At 38.6% G+C, this 16,533-nt stretch overlaps 1 protein-coding gene across 1 annotated transcript in view; it reads right to left on the reverse strand.

Moving 5' to 3' along the window:
• Nucleotides 1–16,533, reverse strand: part of CFAP43 (cilia and flagella associated protein 43) — a 104,002-nt gene that overhangs the window by 58,998 nt on the left and 28,471 nt on the right. Inside the window, exons 10-15 of the mRNA XM_059398512.1 lie at nucleotides 12,397–12,477; nucleotides 9,333–9,481; nucleotides 6,900–7,003; nucleotides 3,437–3,577; nucleotides 2,237–2,418; nucleotides 810–959 (exon numbers count right to left, since the gene is read on the reverse strand). Of these exons, the coding sequence (XP_059254495.1) occupies nucleotides 810–959; nucleotides 2,237–2,418; nucleotides 3,437–3,577; nucleotides 6,900–7,003; nucleotides 9,333–9,481; nucleotides 12,397–12,477 (807 nt within the window). The remainder of the gene's footprint in view (nucleotides 1–809; nucleotides 960–2,236; nucleotides 2,419–3,436; nucleotides 3,578–6,899; nucleotides 7,004–9,332; nucleotides 9,482–12,396; nucleotides 12,478–16,533) is intronic.

A 16,533-nucleotide genomic window follows, 5' to 3' on the forward strand; every position in this document is an offset into this window, starting at 1 on the left:
GTTGCAAGGTTTCAGGTGTGTGGGGCAGAACCCTGGGTAAGAATCACTGACCTCATTAAAGTATACTGATAACCAGTACAACTTGGTCTCAAAACCTAGAAAAGGATCCTCCGCATCTGGGAGAGAAGAAACTATTTTCATTTTCTCAATGGAAATCAGAACTGGTAGCACTATGGGTGATGTTGAGATTTCCAAGTGATGAGGGAAAGCTCAGTAAGGGCCACACCCTCTCCCTTAAGCTCTTCCAGCATCCCTTGAAGAACTGGGTTGGGGGAGGGAGAGTAGCAGCAATCAGTCCAGAGTCGCTCTAGGCCAGGGAGACAGGAGTAATAATCCCTAGGTTTGCACCACAATGCACCATTTCCAAAGCAGTTTTGCATATACCCTCTCCCCGGCTCTCATCAGAATCCCACAGGTTGAGAACATAGACGGTTCCCCCAATATTACAGATGAGCCTCTGAAGCTCAGTGAGTCTCCAAGATACACAACCAAGTGGTGATGGAGCTGGGCTGCAGCTCACCTACAGTATCTCTGTCCCAAGCTCTTTATTGGCAGATCTTGACCTACTGGTTTCCTCCCTTGGAAACCCGAACCTCAGTACATAAAATCACCTATAAAATGTTTACGTCAATACTACCACCAGTGATAAATAAGTTATGAATTAATTTACAAATTAATTATGAATTAATTAACAAATTAAATTATTTAATAAATTAATAAAGAAGCCAAATTCCTTCCCCGATGGCCTTTGTTCTTTATATGAGATTAAGATAAGCACCCCAAGATTTAAAAAAAAAAGGGTAGCTTACCAAAGTATGAACATCTCGGATACACAGAATTCCACCTTTAGCTATTGTTATAAGCCACAACCCATGTGAAGACAGAGAGAGCATTCCGGGTCCATAGTGTTTGCTTTGCACTCTTTGGTATGGCTTAAGAATGCAAATACCACTGTGTACCTGCCAATTAAATAACATGACCCCATTATAGAAAAGATCAGGGGAGCAGCAAGCTTGCACTTAAAGCTTGCACTTGTGCATATATGGTCAGATTCAAATCTGCAAACACTGCCAATAGAAATAAACCAACATACCACATTTCTTGCACCACATTTTCATCTGTTGGCAAATTAAAGTTTGTTCTAACCAACTAAGAGAGTCTTTATACATTAGCTACCATTAAATATCCCAGCCTACACCAACAATCTTTTTTTTTTTTTTTTAAATTTATTTGAAAGAGAGAGCACAAGCACACAAGCAGGGAGGAGGAGCAGAGTGAGAGGGACAAGCAGACTGTCTGCTGAGCAGAAGCCTGACACGGGCTTGATCCCAGGACCCCCAGATCTTAACCTGAGCTGAAGGCAGATGCTCAACTGACTGGACCACCCAGGCATCCCTGACAATCTTTATTTTTTACTAATTCTTTTCACATATCCCCATGCTCAAGTGCAGTTAAGTGAGTCAGTATTCCCTCATGTACTTCCACCTCCAAGCCCCTACACATGCCATGACTTTTGTCTGGAATGCCCTTCCCCACTCCATTTCCACCAACCTGTCTCCCTCTACAGCAACTCCCATCTCCTGCCAAGATTGTACACAATATTTCTCCATGTCTAAGTTTCACCTATTCTTCAAAAGCCAATTCAAATACTACTTCCTCTGTAAAGCTTTCCTTGAATTCTCCTTGCCACAAACATTTCTTCGTTCTTGGTGTATCTGTGTCTCCTACCTTGCTGACATTGGCTACCCTGGAGAGGAGAGTTTAGAGAGAAGGGGGATAGATAGTCTGGGCCAGTGTGTGTAGCAGGAGTGGTATCATATGAGAGATGCTTGCAATGAGTGTAATGTAAGGATGGCAGAAACATAGTTTATCTATTTTGTGCAAAGTTTCATATGGCTCAGGTGCAAAGTTCCATGGAAAACTGCCGACACCTGACCCCTATGGAAGAGATGTTCTGAGGCTATGTTGTATTTAATTACACTAAAATAATAGTGTTACCTGCATGTTAATCTGACAAGTAGGATGTATGTAACACAAGTATGATGGTGCTCAAAGGTATGTATGACAGATTAACAAATAATGCTAACAATGTATCTAAGTCAAGAATATTATGCTACTATAATAAAGCCATTTGTTAAATGGACTATAATGTTAAAGCAGGGATTGTGTCTAATTAGCAAAGTGTGTGAATCTTGGTTTCTAAGCTAAATAAGAGCACACTTAAGTATTGGCGTACTTTTTCAGGAAGAAGGTAGCTGCAGATGTACGACACTTGGCTACAGAAGCCATATACTTGCTGACTTTGAAAGTCCAGCACGGCGGAGGACAGGCTGTGTTCTATCTCATACTGGAACCTGTGAATGAGCTTATCTTTCAGTCTCCCTCTTTCATCAGTAAAGCTCGCAGAAACTGTAAGATCTGGGGAAGAAGAAGAAAGATCATTTGCACTGTACATTGATTTTATTTTGTAATCATTATGAATACAAAAAATGAAATAAAAATTTAAATGCTCAATCAATAATGCAGAGGCTCTTGAGAGGATAAATGATTCAAAACAACTTCATTAGAACTTCATTAGAACTACTTGAGTATTTAAAAAAAAAAAAAAAAAAAAGACGGGACGCCTGGGTGGCTCAGTTGGTTAAGCAGCTGCCTTCGGCTCAGGTCATGATCCCAGTGTCCTGGGATTGAGTCCCACATCGGGCTCCTTGCTCGGCAGGGAGCCTGCTTCTCCCTCTGACTCTGCCTGTGCTCGCTCTTGCTCGCTCTCTCTCTGACAAATAAATAAATAAAATCTTTAAAAAAAAAAAAAAGAACTACTTGAGTATTAAATGACTGATACTGCATAAAATATCCTTTTTAAGGCCTTGGCTAATTTACTCAATTAAGTAGAGACATATTAAAAGATACTGAGATTCTCAATTAAGACAAAAGAATACTTGGAGGTTTTCCACTCTTTTATACTCTGTAATTATGTATTTGCAAACTAGCTACCCAATTATATTTGTTATTTAAAAGTCTCTATTTTATCAGACCTCTTTATCCAAAAAGCTTTCTACAATTCTATCAGTAGAAGTAACTACACAGTAACCTGTCTGAAGTTTACTATGTATATTAGAAGCCACAAAACAAGAGTTATCAATCAAATATCAAATGACATCAAAATGACATATCAGTCTGACAAAAGTGCCAGTTGATCCTGTTTTTCTTCTCTTGTAATAAGATATGTTCATACGAATGACAAGGCCTAGAGGAAAGTCCACTTCACATTGTTAGCAGCTACATCAATTTTACTTTGTAAGATGCACAAAAGATGGCCATTTTACCTCTTCACATGGTAAATGGAAGAAAAATGTAATTACAAGGTGAAAAAAAAAAAGTTAAGCAACTACTCATCTGGGCCTAGCACAAAATTGTTTGCTTGATTTTTCTTTACCTCGCGGTAGTATTTTAGGCAGAGTAAATATTTCCAATCTGCTTCTTCCTGTTTCTGGAAGTGGGGAAAGCACCATCACTTCTACTATGTCTGTTTCCAAAAGAGACACTGTGGATATTTGTAAAATGTCTTTGCTCACCTCTGAAAGCAAACAGAAATCATCCTAAGTGAACTTTCATAAGTTAAAAGGATCTTTTATCTTCCCAAGTAAGATACCACATTATAGAACTGCCTTCCATAAATCTTTAGATTTTAATTTATTTACTGCATATTTAAAGTGACCTTTAAGTATAAGTGATGGGGACATTTTTGATGAATGATGAGGAACTGTCATGATTAGATATCTGGGTTGGCAGATTGAAGCCCACTCAGTGCGACTCAGCTTCTTTCCCTGTCAAGGAAACCTCTGGAGTCTGTGATGTTCACCCCATCAGCAGCACCTCCATGCTCCAGCCCCTCGATGCTCCTCTGTGGCCTGTTCGTCCACTCCTGATATTGGGTCAACTCAGGCATCAAGAGTTCTTTGCATCTGTAGTCAAGATATTGCAGGGGTGGTGGAAATGACCATGGCATGATGAGTCTGCCCCCCTGGAAATCAGGTCTCTGGAAGGTGCCATGCCTGGGGCACACCTTCAGCTCTCTCCAAAGTCTTTACTCCCCCTTCCCACAGGGGCTGTTTTATATGTGTCCACTTTATCTGCCCCTCCCCTCAGGTGTTCAGCAGATGATCTTTCCCCCGACATAGCAAAGAAGACCAAAGAAATCTGACATAAAGTGGACCTCAATGTTCTTATCCGAAAGGCATTTTTGTACAAACAAAATGCAGTCCTTTGCATCTCTTATTTTGAGTCCATGCCACCAATCTCCTATTAGACCATGTGCACTCAAGGATCACATCTTCTTGTGTCTTTTATGGTTTCTTCTATTCAGCTCTCAAGACTCCCCGGTTCTCAAATTGAGTCCTTGCTGCAAGCCTGCTTTCCCACCACAGTTGCCATCTATGTCAATTCTCTTTTTTCTGCCCCAAACTCCTTAAAACAGGAGTTGCTACTTCCTGACTTCACTTTCTGACCGCCAGCCCTCACTGAAGTTGAGTTTATGTCAGTCCACACCCTCATCCAGCCTTCCTCGCTCAAGCTCTTTCTGGAGTGGGTGACTCCCAGTGCTCTCATTACTCTGGTCTGTCCTGTTTGCTTCACGGCGCCATCTTCCTTGGTCCATACTTCAGTGGAAGTTGCTTTTCCCATCCCACACTCTGACTGACCAGATATATTAAAAAATGGAATATTTAGGCGGGATGTGCATTCACTCTGAGGTAAGCCATAGGTCCTACCATGCTCTAGGCCTTCAAATTTACATATTTAGCTTAACTGTTTGGTCCCATTAAGCAATTGGATTTGCTTTTCTCTGTCTTCTTAAGCCATCTCATCAGCTTTCATAATTTCAAGATCAGAATTCTATCATTGAGACTTGAACTAAAAATCTCCATTTCCAAACATCAGCTAAATATCCCCCACTAAAGAGCTTATTAGTTTCAACTCTACGGAGCTTGTCATCTCACACTAACCCTCAAACTTTTGTCTTGAGTTTTTACTTCATTTGATGAAATCATGGGCTAGACATTTTGGAGTCATTGCTGACCCTCCCCTTTCACATTTAATGGAGCACCAAATTCTCTCAATTCCATCCCTTAGAGCTGTCCCCTCTCTTCTCTTTCTATGACTGCTGCTCGGTGTGTGCACTGTGGAGAAGAGCAAAAGCCTGAGGACAGACATCCTGATTTTGAGTCCTGGCTCCACAACTACTGAACTACATGACTCTGAAGAAGTACTTGATGGTGCCTCAGTTGTCATCTGTAAATTGGGATAGTAATGGTCTCTACCTCATGAGAGTTTTCTGTAAGCGTTAAATAAATTAACACATGCCAAGTTTTTAGAACACTGACTAACACATGTCAAGGAATCCCTCAATAAATGTTGGCTGTTGTTATGATTCATATCACCTCTTGCCTGAGCTACTCTAATTATTTCTTAACTCATCTTTTTTTATTCCATTCTCTCTATCCTTCACACTTGTGGCAGAGTCGTCCTTTAAAACTCAAGTCAAATCATACCTGTCTCATCTTGAAAACTTCTGATTGTGTCTCATTACCCACAGAAAAAAGTCCAGACTCCTTGGAATGATATTCAAGACCTTTGTCTTCTTTCAGACTTCATTGCCATGTTCATCATCTAGTAAACTTTTCTGTTAACCTATCATACCAGACTTCCTGCCATTCCAAGTGCCTTTGCTCAGTCTTTTATCTTGAGCTGGATTACTAATATGCCCTATCTTCCACAACTTACAACCTAAGAGAACTCACCCCCAATCCTCTACACCTCCTTATCTGTATTCTCCTCTACCCCTACTCCTTCCCTCACATTTGGCATAATTAATTGTTTCTTCCTCTGAGACCACACAGCACTCTGCTTATTCCTCCAGCACTAAATTGACTCCTCAACCTTCCCATCCCACCACTGGCGTAGGTTCGGCATTTTTACACCTAATAGTCATCTAACTTTACACCTAACACACCTAATTTTAAAAAGTCAATAATAAATTTAATAATATGTTTTGGGGAAAACATACATGTATATTTGGTCCTTAAGTCAGAAAAAAAAGTATTAGGTCTTACTATTTATCATATAAGTGTTACCTCACCTGCCAGGTCTATAGTTTCCCTGCGCATGGGGATGGCATTACTGAAAAAGCTGGATATAATCTTGTTTAAAGAGGAAATATTAAAGATGTATGTATTAAAGCTTTCTTTAGATATCTTTATTAAATAGAAATATTTAAAAATATATTTCATGGATAAATCAACCAAACTTCATTTTGTAATGACATTAGAAATATCTAGCATTATATATATGCATATAATATACACATATATTATACAGTATATAATGTATATAATATGCATATATATATACTATATATAATGTCTAACATTAGAAATATCTAAATTCATTAATTTATTTAAGAAGGTTTATTTAACATCTATTTAACCAAGTAGATGTACCAAAAACCCTTTAAATATGATGTAGGCGGGGCGCCTGGGTGGCTCAGTGGTTAAGCCGCTGCCTTCGGCTCAGGTCATGATCTCAGGGTCCTGGGATCGAGTCCCGCATCGGGCTCTCTGCTCAGCGGGGAGCCTGCTTCCTCCTCTCTCTCTCTCTGCCTGCCTCTCTGCCTACTTGTGATTTATCTCTGTCAAATAAATAAATAAAATCTTTAAAAAAAAAAAAATAAATAAATATGATGTAGGCATTCTCCTATGTAACTTACAACTGTTATTTAAATGTCTCTTTTTTTAGAAAATATACCACAAATAATTGTTTCACTAGAGCTCCATTTCCACAATTTTAAATTCTTTGGAATGAAGTGACCAATAATTTAAATTAATAAGCACTTCACGTAGTACCTACAAATCCAAGGATCTGGAACGAGCTTGATGGATTGGCATTGATAACAAAGATGTAGCCTTCTGACGTCCCAGCTAACAGATAGATCCCTTGCTGGTCATAACTAGAAAAGAAAGAAAAGAAATCTGAGGATCCAATTTTGTTTCACTAATAAGATGGTAAACAAATTTACTAGATGACAGCATGGAGATACACTCAAAGCTAGTCACTCTTATGATTTGTGACTTTTAATACTATTCCATCTTATAAAAAAAAGCTAAGTGATGACATATAAATGCAATCATGACATTCTAGGTTAATGCGGTTTCCAAACTGTAGCTTGTAAGTGCACAGTCAAGAAGATGCAGTAGCACTGGGTAAGCATTTCATCATAAGTGAAAGGTATTTCCAGGGGAAATAAACAGCTCTCACACCAGTGATCAGTGTGACATCGCAGCCCTCTGCAGTACCAGTGCCCCACAAGGGGAGGAAGAAAGTAGGGAAATGTTCCAGCACCTTCATGAAATTAGAAAAATGAGAAGATCCAAATTAGAATAATAGAAGAGGATCTGAGGCAACAAATGCATAGATGGAGGCAGGTGAGGATCCTCTCCCCCTGAGAGGGAGGAGGCCTCTTGTAGGAAACAAGGAGGTGGGTGGAAACCCCACTCCTCCAGGTGCTTGTTGGGCAATTCTCCAAAGGCTTCTCTCTTCACTTCTCTGAACCTGCATTCCTTCATTTGTGGAACAGGGACATGCTTAATACCTTTCTGACCGGTGTAGTGAGAATCACATTCAATAAGCTACACTGTCTGCTAGCACCTCAAACTGTAAAGCAGGGCACAAATGTCAGTTCTGATAATACTTACTATTTCGATAAATTAACAAAAGAATGAATAATGGCGACATAGGGTTTTAAATCCAATGTCTTTGTGCTGTCTTCTAGAAAGTATTACTTCAAAAGATGTGAAATCATCTAAATGCCCATCAATACAATCTTTTAAAAATTATGGTATATTGGGTATTTACCCCCCAAATACAAAAACACAAATTTCAAGGGATGCAGGCACCCCTATGTTTATTGCAGCGTTATCTACAATAGCAAAATTTTGGAAGCAGGCCAAGTGCCATGGATAGATGAGTAGATAAAGATGTGGTGTAAGTCCATGCAATGGAATATTACTCAGTCATAAAAAGAATGAAATCCTGCCATCTGCAACAACATGGATGGAACTAGAGAGCATAATACTAAGCAAAATAAGTTAGTCAGAAAAGGGCAATTAACATATAGTTTCACTCATATGTGGAATTTAAGAAACAAAACAAATGAGCAAAGGAACAAGAGAGCGAGAGAGGCAAACCAAGAAACAGACTCTTAACTAAAAAGAACAAACTGATGGTGACCAGTGGGGAAATGAGTGGGGGAAGGGCGAAACAGGTAATGGGGATGAAAGAGAACACTTGGCATGGTGAGCACTGAGTAGTGTGTAATAGAATTGTTGATCACTATAGTGTATACCTGAAACTAACATAACACTGTACGCTAACAATACTGGAATTAAAATTAAAAATTAAAAAGTATAGTATATCCATATAATGGAATATTATATAGCCATAAATCAGAACAAGGAAGGTCTTTATGTGTGAAGAGAAAACATGGTCCAAGAGATAACCCTGAAGTGAAAAAAAGAAAGAAAAAGAGGTATAGAACATTGTATATGGTTTGCTGTCTGTTTAAAAGCAAAGACATTTAAATAAAAACTTGAAAAAAATAAAGGCAAGGGCAGTGATTCTGGAGCCCAATGCCTGGGTCTGCTCCTGACATTTGCCATTTCCAATGTGTAACATGAAGCAAGTCATTTAAACACTTTGTGTCTCATCTTCCTGCTCTGTAACTGAGACAAGAACATCCATCTCATGGTTGATAGAACCAACTATATAGCACATTTTAAGTGCTTGACAGCTATTTGTGTAATTAAAAGGAAGTGTAACCTTTCTGCTTATTTATGGGTGGACTATCTCTGGAAAGAAGAAATGAGAAATTGGGAACAGGCTGTCTCCAGGGAGGAGTACTGGGTGTCTGGGGACAAGAATGGGAGACTTTTTGCTATGCACTCCTCTGGCCAATGTGTTCATTTTCAAAACAAAACAGATAAAACTTATTTTTGAAAGAAATTATGGCTTGGGGCACCTGGGTGGCACCGATGGTTAAGCGTCCAACTCTTGGTTTTAGCTCCAGTCATGATCTCAGGATTGTGAGATAGAGCTCCCCCATCGGGCTCTGTGCTCAGTACAGAGTCTGCTTAAAACTCCCTTGCCTTCTACCCCTCCCCCCTCAAGTGAATAAATAAATCTTAAAAAAAAAAAAAAGAAAGAAAAAGCTATGGCTTTACTGGAATTTGACAGACAAACCACTACAATATCGCTGGAAGTAGGAAGCAGGAAGTACTTACAGGAGGTGTTGCACAGACCATTCTGAGGGGAAGGCCTTGTGAACCGCCTTAGGGGCCTCAGCATCCCTGACATCGAGAAAGTGGATGGAGCCCCCCGTGGTGCCCACGGCCGCAGAGAGGGAGGAAGGAGAGCAAGCCAACACTGTTGCCTGTTTAAAATAACTCCAGATGCTTAACTTCACTGTGCCGGAACATGAAGCTTTACCACACATAAGAACCTACGGTTTATTTGAAAAGTCCTCTGAACGAGGAGCACAGCAAGTATTGTATGGTATTACAAATTAGACATGCAGCATTCCTGAGCTAATCGACTGCACAAGTCACACGATTCTCTACATGTTATTCTTTTATCCTAACATTAGAATCACAAAAATATAAAGACATTTCTTGAGCCTTAAACCATGACTTCATTTTTATCCCCAAATGATTATGAAATGATTATACCAACCATAATGAAAAAACAAAATTTAAAATACATTCGTAGCATCTTTTGGACATAGTTACCGAATGTTAGTGATTTTTAAAAATCAGCATTCATCTGTTGGATAGTAGTAGACCCTGGGAGGCTGGTATGATGGAGGAAGACAAGAAAATAACCGTATTACCACACTATGGAACCAAAGCGCTGCATCACAGATTCCCACTCATCTCACAATCACTTATGGAACATGATGTCTAAGAGAATACATTTGCTTTCATGACACTTAAGCAATCGGCCTCATTCTCTATAATCATACTTTGTAGGTTGGTTTGAGTAAAATCAAACAACATTAGAAATAGAAAAGACCTTAAGAGATAATCATTTTTGTAGAAGAGAAAATGGAGGCCAAGAGAAGAAGAGCAATTTGCCTCAGGATCCTGTAGCTGATGATGAAGCTGAGAACTCAGGTGTCCAGCCTCATTAAAATGCACAGTTGCTCAACCAAGGAGGTTTTCATTTGATTTTCAAGATGAATTTTAAAGCCTGAGTCTTCAGTGGTATCTCATGCGCAACTGTAAACAAAATGGCAAGGGTCTTTTTTTTTTTTTAAACTGGAAGTCTTTAATGGGGTGTGTGTGTGTGTGTGTGTGTGTGTTTTCTCAAAATAATCTGTTGAAATTATCTTCTATTTCAGGGCAATAGTAGGCTAAGGCTAACCATGGACAGCAGTATCTGGAAGGGTCTTATGTACCTTAGCAAATACCATCAAGGGAAGCTGCTAGTGCCCAGATATCCTCCCATCATAGTACTGGGCCAAGTTCTCTGAAGCCTGCTGCCTGAAATGTTCATGAGGAACACAGTCCCAGGCATAGCAGGGAAATCTGGCCTCAGCATTGCTGGGTCAAGTGTACTTATCAATATCCCACAAGGCATCAGTCTTCTCCAGTAAGGAAAAACCAGCCATTATCCCCAACTCAGGCTGATCCACATGAGTATACCATGCCTGGTTTGGAGCTCAATGAAGGTTTGTCAAATTAAGTATGAAAGCTGTCTGAGCTTCACCCCTTCGCTCAGGTGAAGACAAGATCTCTGGTGCAGAAAGCAGACCTTCTCATGGTGCCTATCTCTCTCCTTAGCCAAGAAGAGCAAGGTTAAGTCCAGACTGTAGAAACTCTCGAGTGGGTTGTTAACCATTTGTATGTCTCTCGTCTGTGAAAGGAGGTGTGATCAGATGAGTTTTAAGACTTCTTATAGTTCTAGTAGTTCTAATAGAAATGAATACATAGGAGCTCTTGTTACCAGAGTATAAGAATTTTTATATTTACTTGTCAAGGTGAGTTTTATATATCCCATTGAACTGTGTATCTTTTGTGTCTTATAATTTTCTTATGTGAGGTATGAAGCTTCCTCTTGTTTTATAATTGAGATTTTAATTTTATAAAGGGAAAGGATTGTAACTTCCATACCTACTACCAAGATCCAAGATCCATACCTCATGTACAACTGTGTAATACAACAAATGATGACAATATAAGGGGGAAACAGCATTGCCATCATTTCTTGGTTCTTTCATGTTTTAATTTAAAGCATTATTTTATGTAAAATGTATTATGAACGTGGCAGAAATAATGGTATCACCCTTTGGTGAGTGTTGTGAACAACTGTGGTTTATTCCCCAGTATCCAAACACCTTCTTTCTGGAAAAATTTCTTGAATATCTACTGAGAAACCATCTCTCCTATTTTGGGAGTTCAGAGGAACAGATCTGACTCCCATTTTCAAGGCTGAGCTTAAGCCAATTAGCATTTCTCATTCCCCTGTCCACAGTGATTAGTTCAGAGATGTTATTAAGACATTAGAAGACATTTAGCTTGATGGAAAAGAGAAAATTCTTTTCTTCCTCTTCCCACTGGAGGAGGCTTTCTTCTCTGATGGTCTGACACCTGTGAGGTTGACACCTGTGGCATTTGGGTATCGCGAAAAGAAGCCTAAGATGAAACTAGAGACATAGAGAGAAAAACAAGATCCCTGGTAATATCATTTGAGTTGCTGGACTGAGTAACATCTGAGGCCAGACAAGTCCTATACTTTATAGCTGATTAAGCCAATAACCCCCACTTTTTTATTTTTGTCTCAAGCTGATTAGAGTGGCAATTTTCTTTCATTTCTAACTGACCTCCTTGAGGTTAGATGGGGCCATTTAATTAGTTATAGCCAAGGGGGTGATTTATGTCTGAGGAAAAGCAACTAATTGCTAGTTCAAGACTCTCTGGCACTCCTTCCCTCTTAGGAGCTATTATTAGGTGGTGGCCCCTCCCTCAGCTTGGCTCCCTGGGAGAGGGACTCTGGAGCAGAGACGCTGCTACTGCACAATGAAGTTTTAGCACGAGTGAGCTATAAACCACTAGGACTTCGAAAATAGCTTCCCCCGCAGAAAAACATTCCTGTACTCCAACTCAGCACCTTATGTTCTACCCTCTGGGCTGTAGAATACATTTTATACACAAGAATTATTCTAAATATATAGGGTAAAAATGCAATAAGGCACCTGCAACAAGTATTTCCGCAGACTTGACATGTAATTATGAAAACACAAATTGGATTAGAATTTAATATTTTAATCCGTTTATAAGGCACACTTACCGGGGTATTCAGATAAATCCTGCTGGCACAAGTACCATCTTCTGTATACCAAACACAAACTTCCCCTGAATGTGTGAGTGTCTATTAAAAAAAAAGAAAAAGAAAACTCAAAATGGAATATAAGACTCTGTTATGGAACCATGTTCTAAATCCCTTTACGGTATGTCAGTAACTCTGATGATTTAGTATAAAATTTCATTTCACTCATATGGATTATAATGACACTCACAACACTAGTACTTCTGATTTGAACAAAAAATAACTATTATCTTATTTTAAACTAGTATGTTTAATACAATTTAAGTAACATAATGACTAAGATTAGAAAAGTAAAATAATTTTTTCCCATATAACATAATTGAGTTACTTGGAAATTGAACAGGATTATTGTTTAATGAATAAAGCTAGAAATAGGAAATTAGATGTGTATTTTTTTTAATTAACGGACTTTGTTTAAAAAAAAAAAAAAAGCAAATCATGGGGCTAAGACCCTAAGATCAAGAGTCTGGCATCAAGAGTCAGACACTTATCTTTTTTTTTTTAATTTTTAATTTTTTATAAACATATATTTTTATCCCCAGGGGTACAGGTCTGTGAATCATGAATCACCAGGTTTACACACTTCACAGCACTCACCAAAGCACATACCCTCCCCAATGTCTATAATCCCACCCCCTTCTCCCAACCTCCCTCCCCCCAGCAACCCTCAGTTTGTTTTGTGAGATTAAGAGTCACTTATGGTTTGTCTCCCTCCCAATTCCATCTTGTTTCATTGATTCTTCTTCTACCCACTTAAGCCCTCATGTTGCATCACCACTTCCTCATATCAGGGAGATCATATGATAGTTGTCTTTCTCCGCTTGACTTATTTCGCTAAGCATGATATGCTCTAGTTCCATCCATGTTGTCGCAAATGGCAAGATTTCATTTCTTTTGATGGCTGCATAGTATTCCATTGTGTATATATACCACATCTTCTTGATCCATTCATCTGTTGATGGACATCTAGGTTCTTTCCATAGTTTGGCTATTGTGGACATTGCTGCTATAAACATTCGGGTGCATGTGCCCCTTTGGATCACTACGTTTGTATCTTTAGGGTAAATGCCCAATAGTGCAATTGCTGGGTCATAGGGCAGTTCTATTTTCAACATTTTGAGGAACTTCCATGTTTTCCAGAGTGGCTGCACCCAGACACTTATCTTTAAAAGGCGGGGGGCATCAGGATGGCTCAGTTCGTTAAGCAACTGCCTTCGGCTCAGGTCATGATCCTGGAGTCCCGGATCGAGTCCCATATCCAGTTCCCTGCTCAGCAGGGAGTCTGCTTCTCCTTCTGACCCTCACCCCTCTCATACTCTCTCTCTCTCAAATAAATAAATAAAATCTTAAGAAAAAAAAAAAGTCAGACACTTAACTGATTGAGCCACCCAGATGACTCTAACAGACTGCTTTTAAGGGCAGTTTTAGTATTAAAGAAAATTTGAGCAGAAACTAGAGAGTTGCCATACCCTCCCCCCTACATATGCATACTATTTCCTCTATTTTGATCTTGCATTAGTGTGGTAAATTTATTGGAATTGATGAGCCAATATTGATTCATTGTTATTGATAAAGCCCATAGTTTACATTAAGATTCGTCCTTTGTGTTACCCATCCTATGGATATCCATTCTATGGTTTTGACAAGTGTGTGATATGTATCCACCATTACAGTATCATACCAATACACTGCCCTAAAAATTCTCCGTTCCCTCACTGAGCCCCTGGTGACCCATACTATCTCCATAGTTTTTCTTTTTTCCAGAATATCATATAGAGGAAATCATACATCTTTCTCAAATTGGCTTCTTTCATTTAATGTAAATAAAGCTGTTCTATGTCTTTTCATAGCTTAATCGCTCATTTATTCTTAGTGCTGAATAATATTACATATATTCAGCACTATTACTTAGTGCTGAAATATATTATTAATAATATAGTATTGATATGCCACAGTTTATCCATTTACCTATTAAAGGATATCTTGGTTACTTCCAACTTTTGGCAATTATGAATAAAGCTGCTATAAATATTCATGTGAAGGTTTTTGTGTGGGGATACGTTTTCAAATAATTTAAGTAAATAACAAGAAGCTTAGTTTCTGAATCATAAAGTAAGAATGTATTTAGTTTTGTGAGAAACTGCCAAACTTCCAAAGTGGCTGTATCATTTTGATTCCTATAGCCAATGAATGTTTCTGTTGCTTCGTATACTTGCTAGCACTTGATATTGCTGGTGTTTTAGATTTTAGACATTCTAATACGTGTGTGGTGTCATCTCATTTGCAATTCTCTAATGACAAATACTGTTAAACACCTTTTCATATACTTATTTGCCTTTGGTATATTTTCTGTGGCAAAGTGCTTGATCTTTCGCCCATTTTTTACTGCAGTTGGTTATTTTCTGATTGTTGAGTTTTAAGAGTTCTTTTTACATTTTGGAAACCAGTCCTTTATCAGATACAGGTTTTGCGAAGACTTTTCTCCCAATCTGTGGCTTTTCTTTTCTTTCTTTTAAGGGTGTCTTTCCCAGAGTACAAGTTTTTTATTTTAATGAAGTCCAACTTACCAATTTTTCCTTTTGTGGATTATGTTTTGTGTTGTATTGAGAAAGTCATTGCCAAACCCAAGATCACTTAGATCTTTTTCTCTATTTTTCATTTTACATTTAGGTCTATAATATTTAGGTCTATATCCCATTGTGAGTTAAGTTTTGAGAAAGGTATAAAGTCTGTGACTAGATGGTGATGATGATGATGATGATTTTGCATGTGGATGTGCAGTTGCTCCTGCAACGATTTGGTGAAAAGACTAAGCCTTCTCAATCGAATTGCTTTTGCTCCTTTGCCAAAGGTCAGTTAACTATATTCATGCGGATCTATTTCTACATCCTCTATTCTGTTCCATTCATCTATTTGTCTAGTCTTTCACCAGCACTATACTGACTTGATTACTGTGGCTTTGTAAATATTGAAATTGGGTAGTGTTAGCTTTATACTTTGTTCCTCAATATTGTATATGTTTTTTCTTTTATTATGTTATGCTAGTCACCATACAGTATATCATTAGTTTTTGATGTAGTGCTCCATGATTCTTTGTTTGCATATAACACCCAGTGCTCCATGCAATCCGTGTCCTCCTTAATACCCATCACTGGGCTCACCCATCCTTCCACACCCCCCACCTTCTAAAACCCTCAGATTGTTTCCTTCTCCTAATGTCCTCCATGCTATTTCTTATATCCCACAAATAAGTGAAACCATATGATAATTGACTTTCTCTGCTTGTTTTATTTCACCTAGCATAATCTTCTCCAGTCCCATCCATGTTGATGCAAAAGTTGAGTATTCGTTCTTTCTGATGGTTGAGTAATATTCCATTATGTATATGGACCACATCTTCTTTATCCACACATCTGTTGAAGGGCATCTCAGCTCTTTCCACAGTTTGGCTATTGTGGACATTACTGCTATGAACATTGGGGTGCATATGGCCCTTCTTTTCACTACATCTGTATATTTGGGGTAAATACCCAGTAGTTCAATTGCTGGGTCATAGGGTAGCTCTATTTTTAATTTTTTGAGGAAACTCCACACTGTTTTCCAAAGTGACTATACCAACTTGCACTCCCAACAACAGTTTAAGAGGGCTCCCTTTCTCCACAATGTCTCCAACATTTGTTGTTTCTTGCCTTGTCAATTTTTGCCATTCTAACTGGCATAAGGTGGTATCTCCATGTGGTTTTGATTTGAATTGCCCTGATGGTTAATGATAATGAACATTTTTTCATGTGTCTGTTAGCCATTTGTATGTCTTATTTGAAGAAGTGTCTGTTCATGTCTTCTGCCCAATTTTTTGACTAGATTATTATTGTATTTGTAATTCTGAGTCTTTTGCCTCTTCACATACATTTCAGAATCAGTTTATTGATATCTGTAAAATAACTTGCTAGGATTTTGACTGGTATTGCATTTCATTTTCATCCTCAGAGGGTCTGTACTACTCTGAAAGAGGGTAAACAGTAATTGTTTAATGAGTTTTGATAACTCATTGGCAATGAATGTGTTGAAAGATGTGACTTGAAAAACTTGGATGGTGAG

Source organism: Mustela nigripes, chromosome 4 (assembly GCF_022355385.1).
Source record: "Mustela nigripes isolate SB6536 chromosome 4, MUSNIG.SB6536, whole genome shotgun sequence".
Lineage (NCBI taxonomy): Eukaryota > Metazoa > Chordata > Mammalia > Carnivora > Mustelidae > Mustela > Mustela nigripes.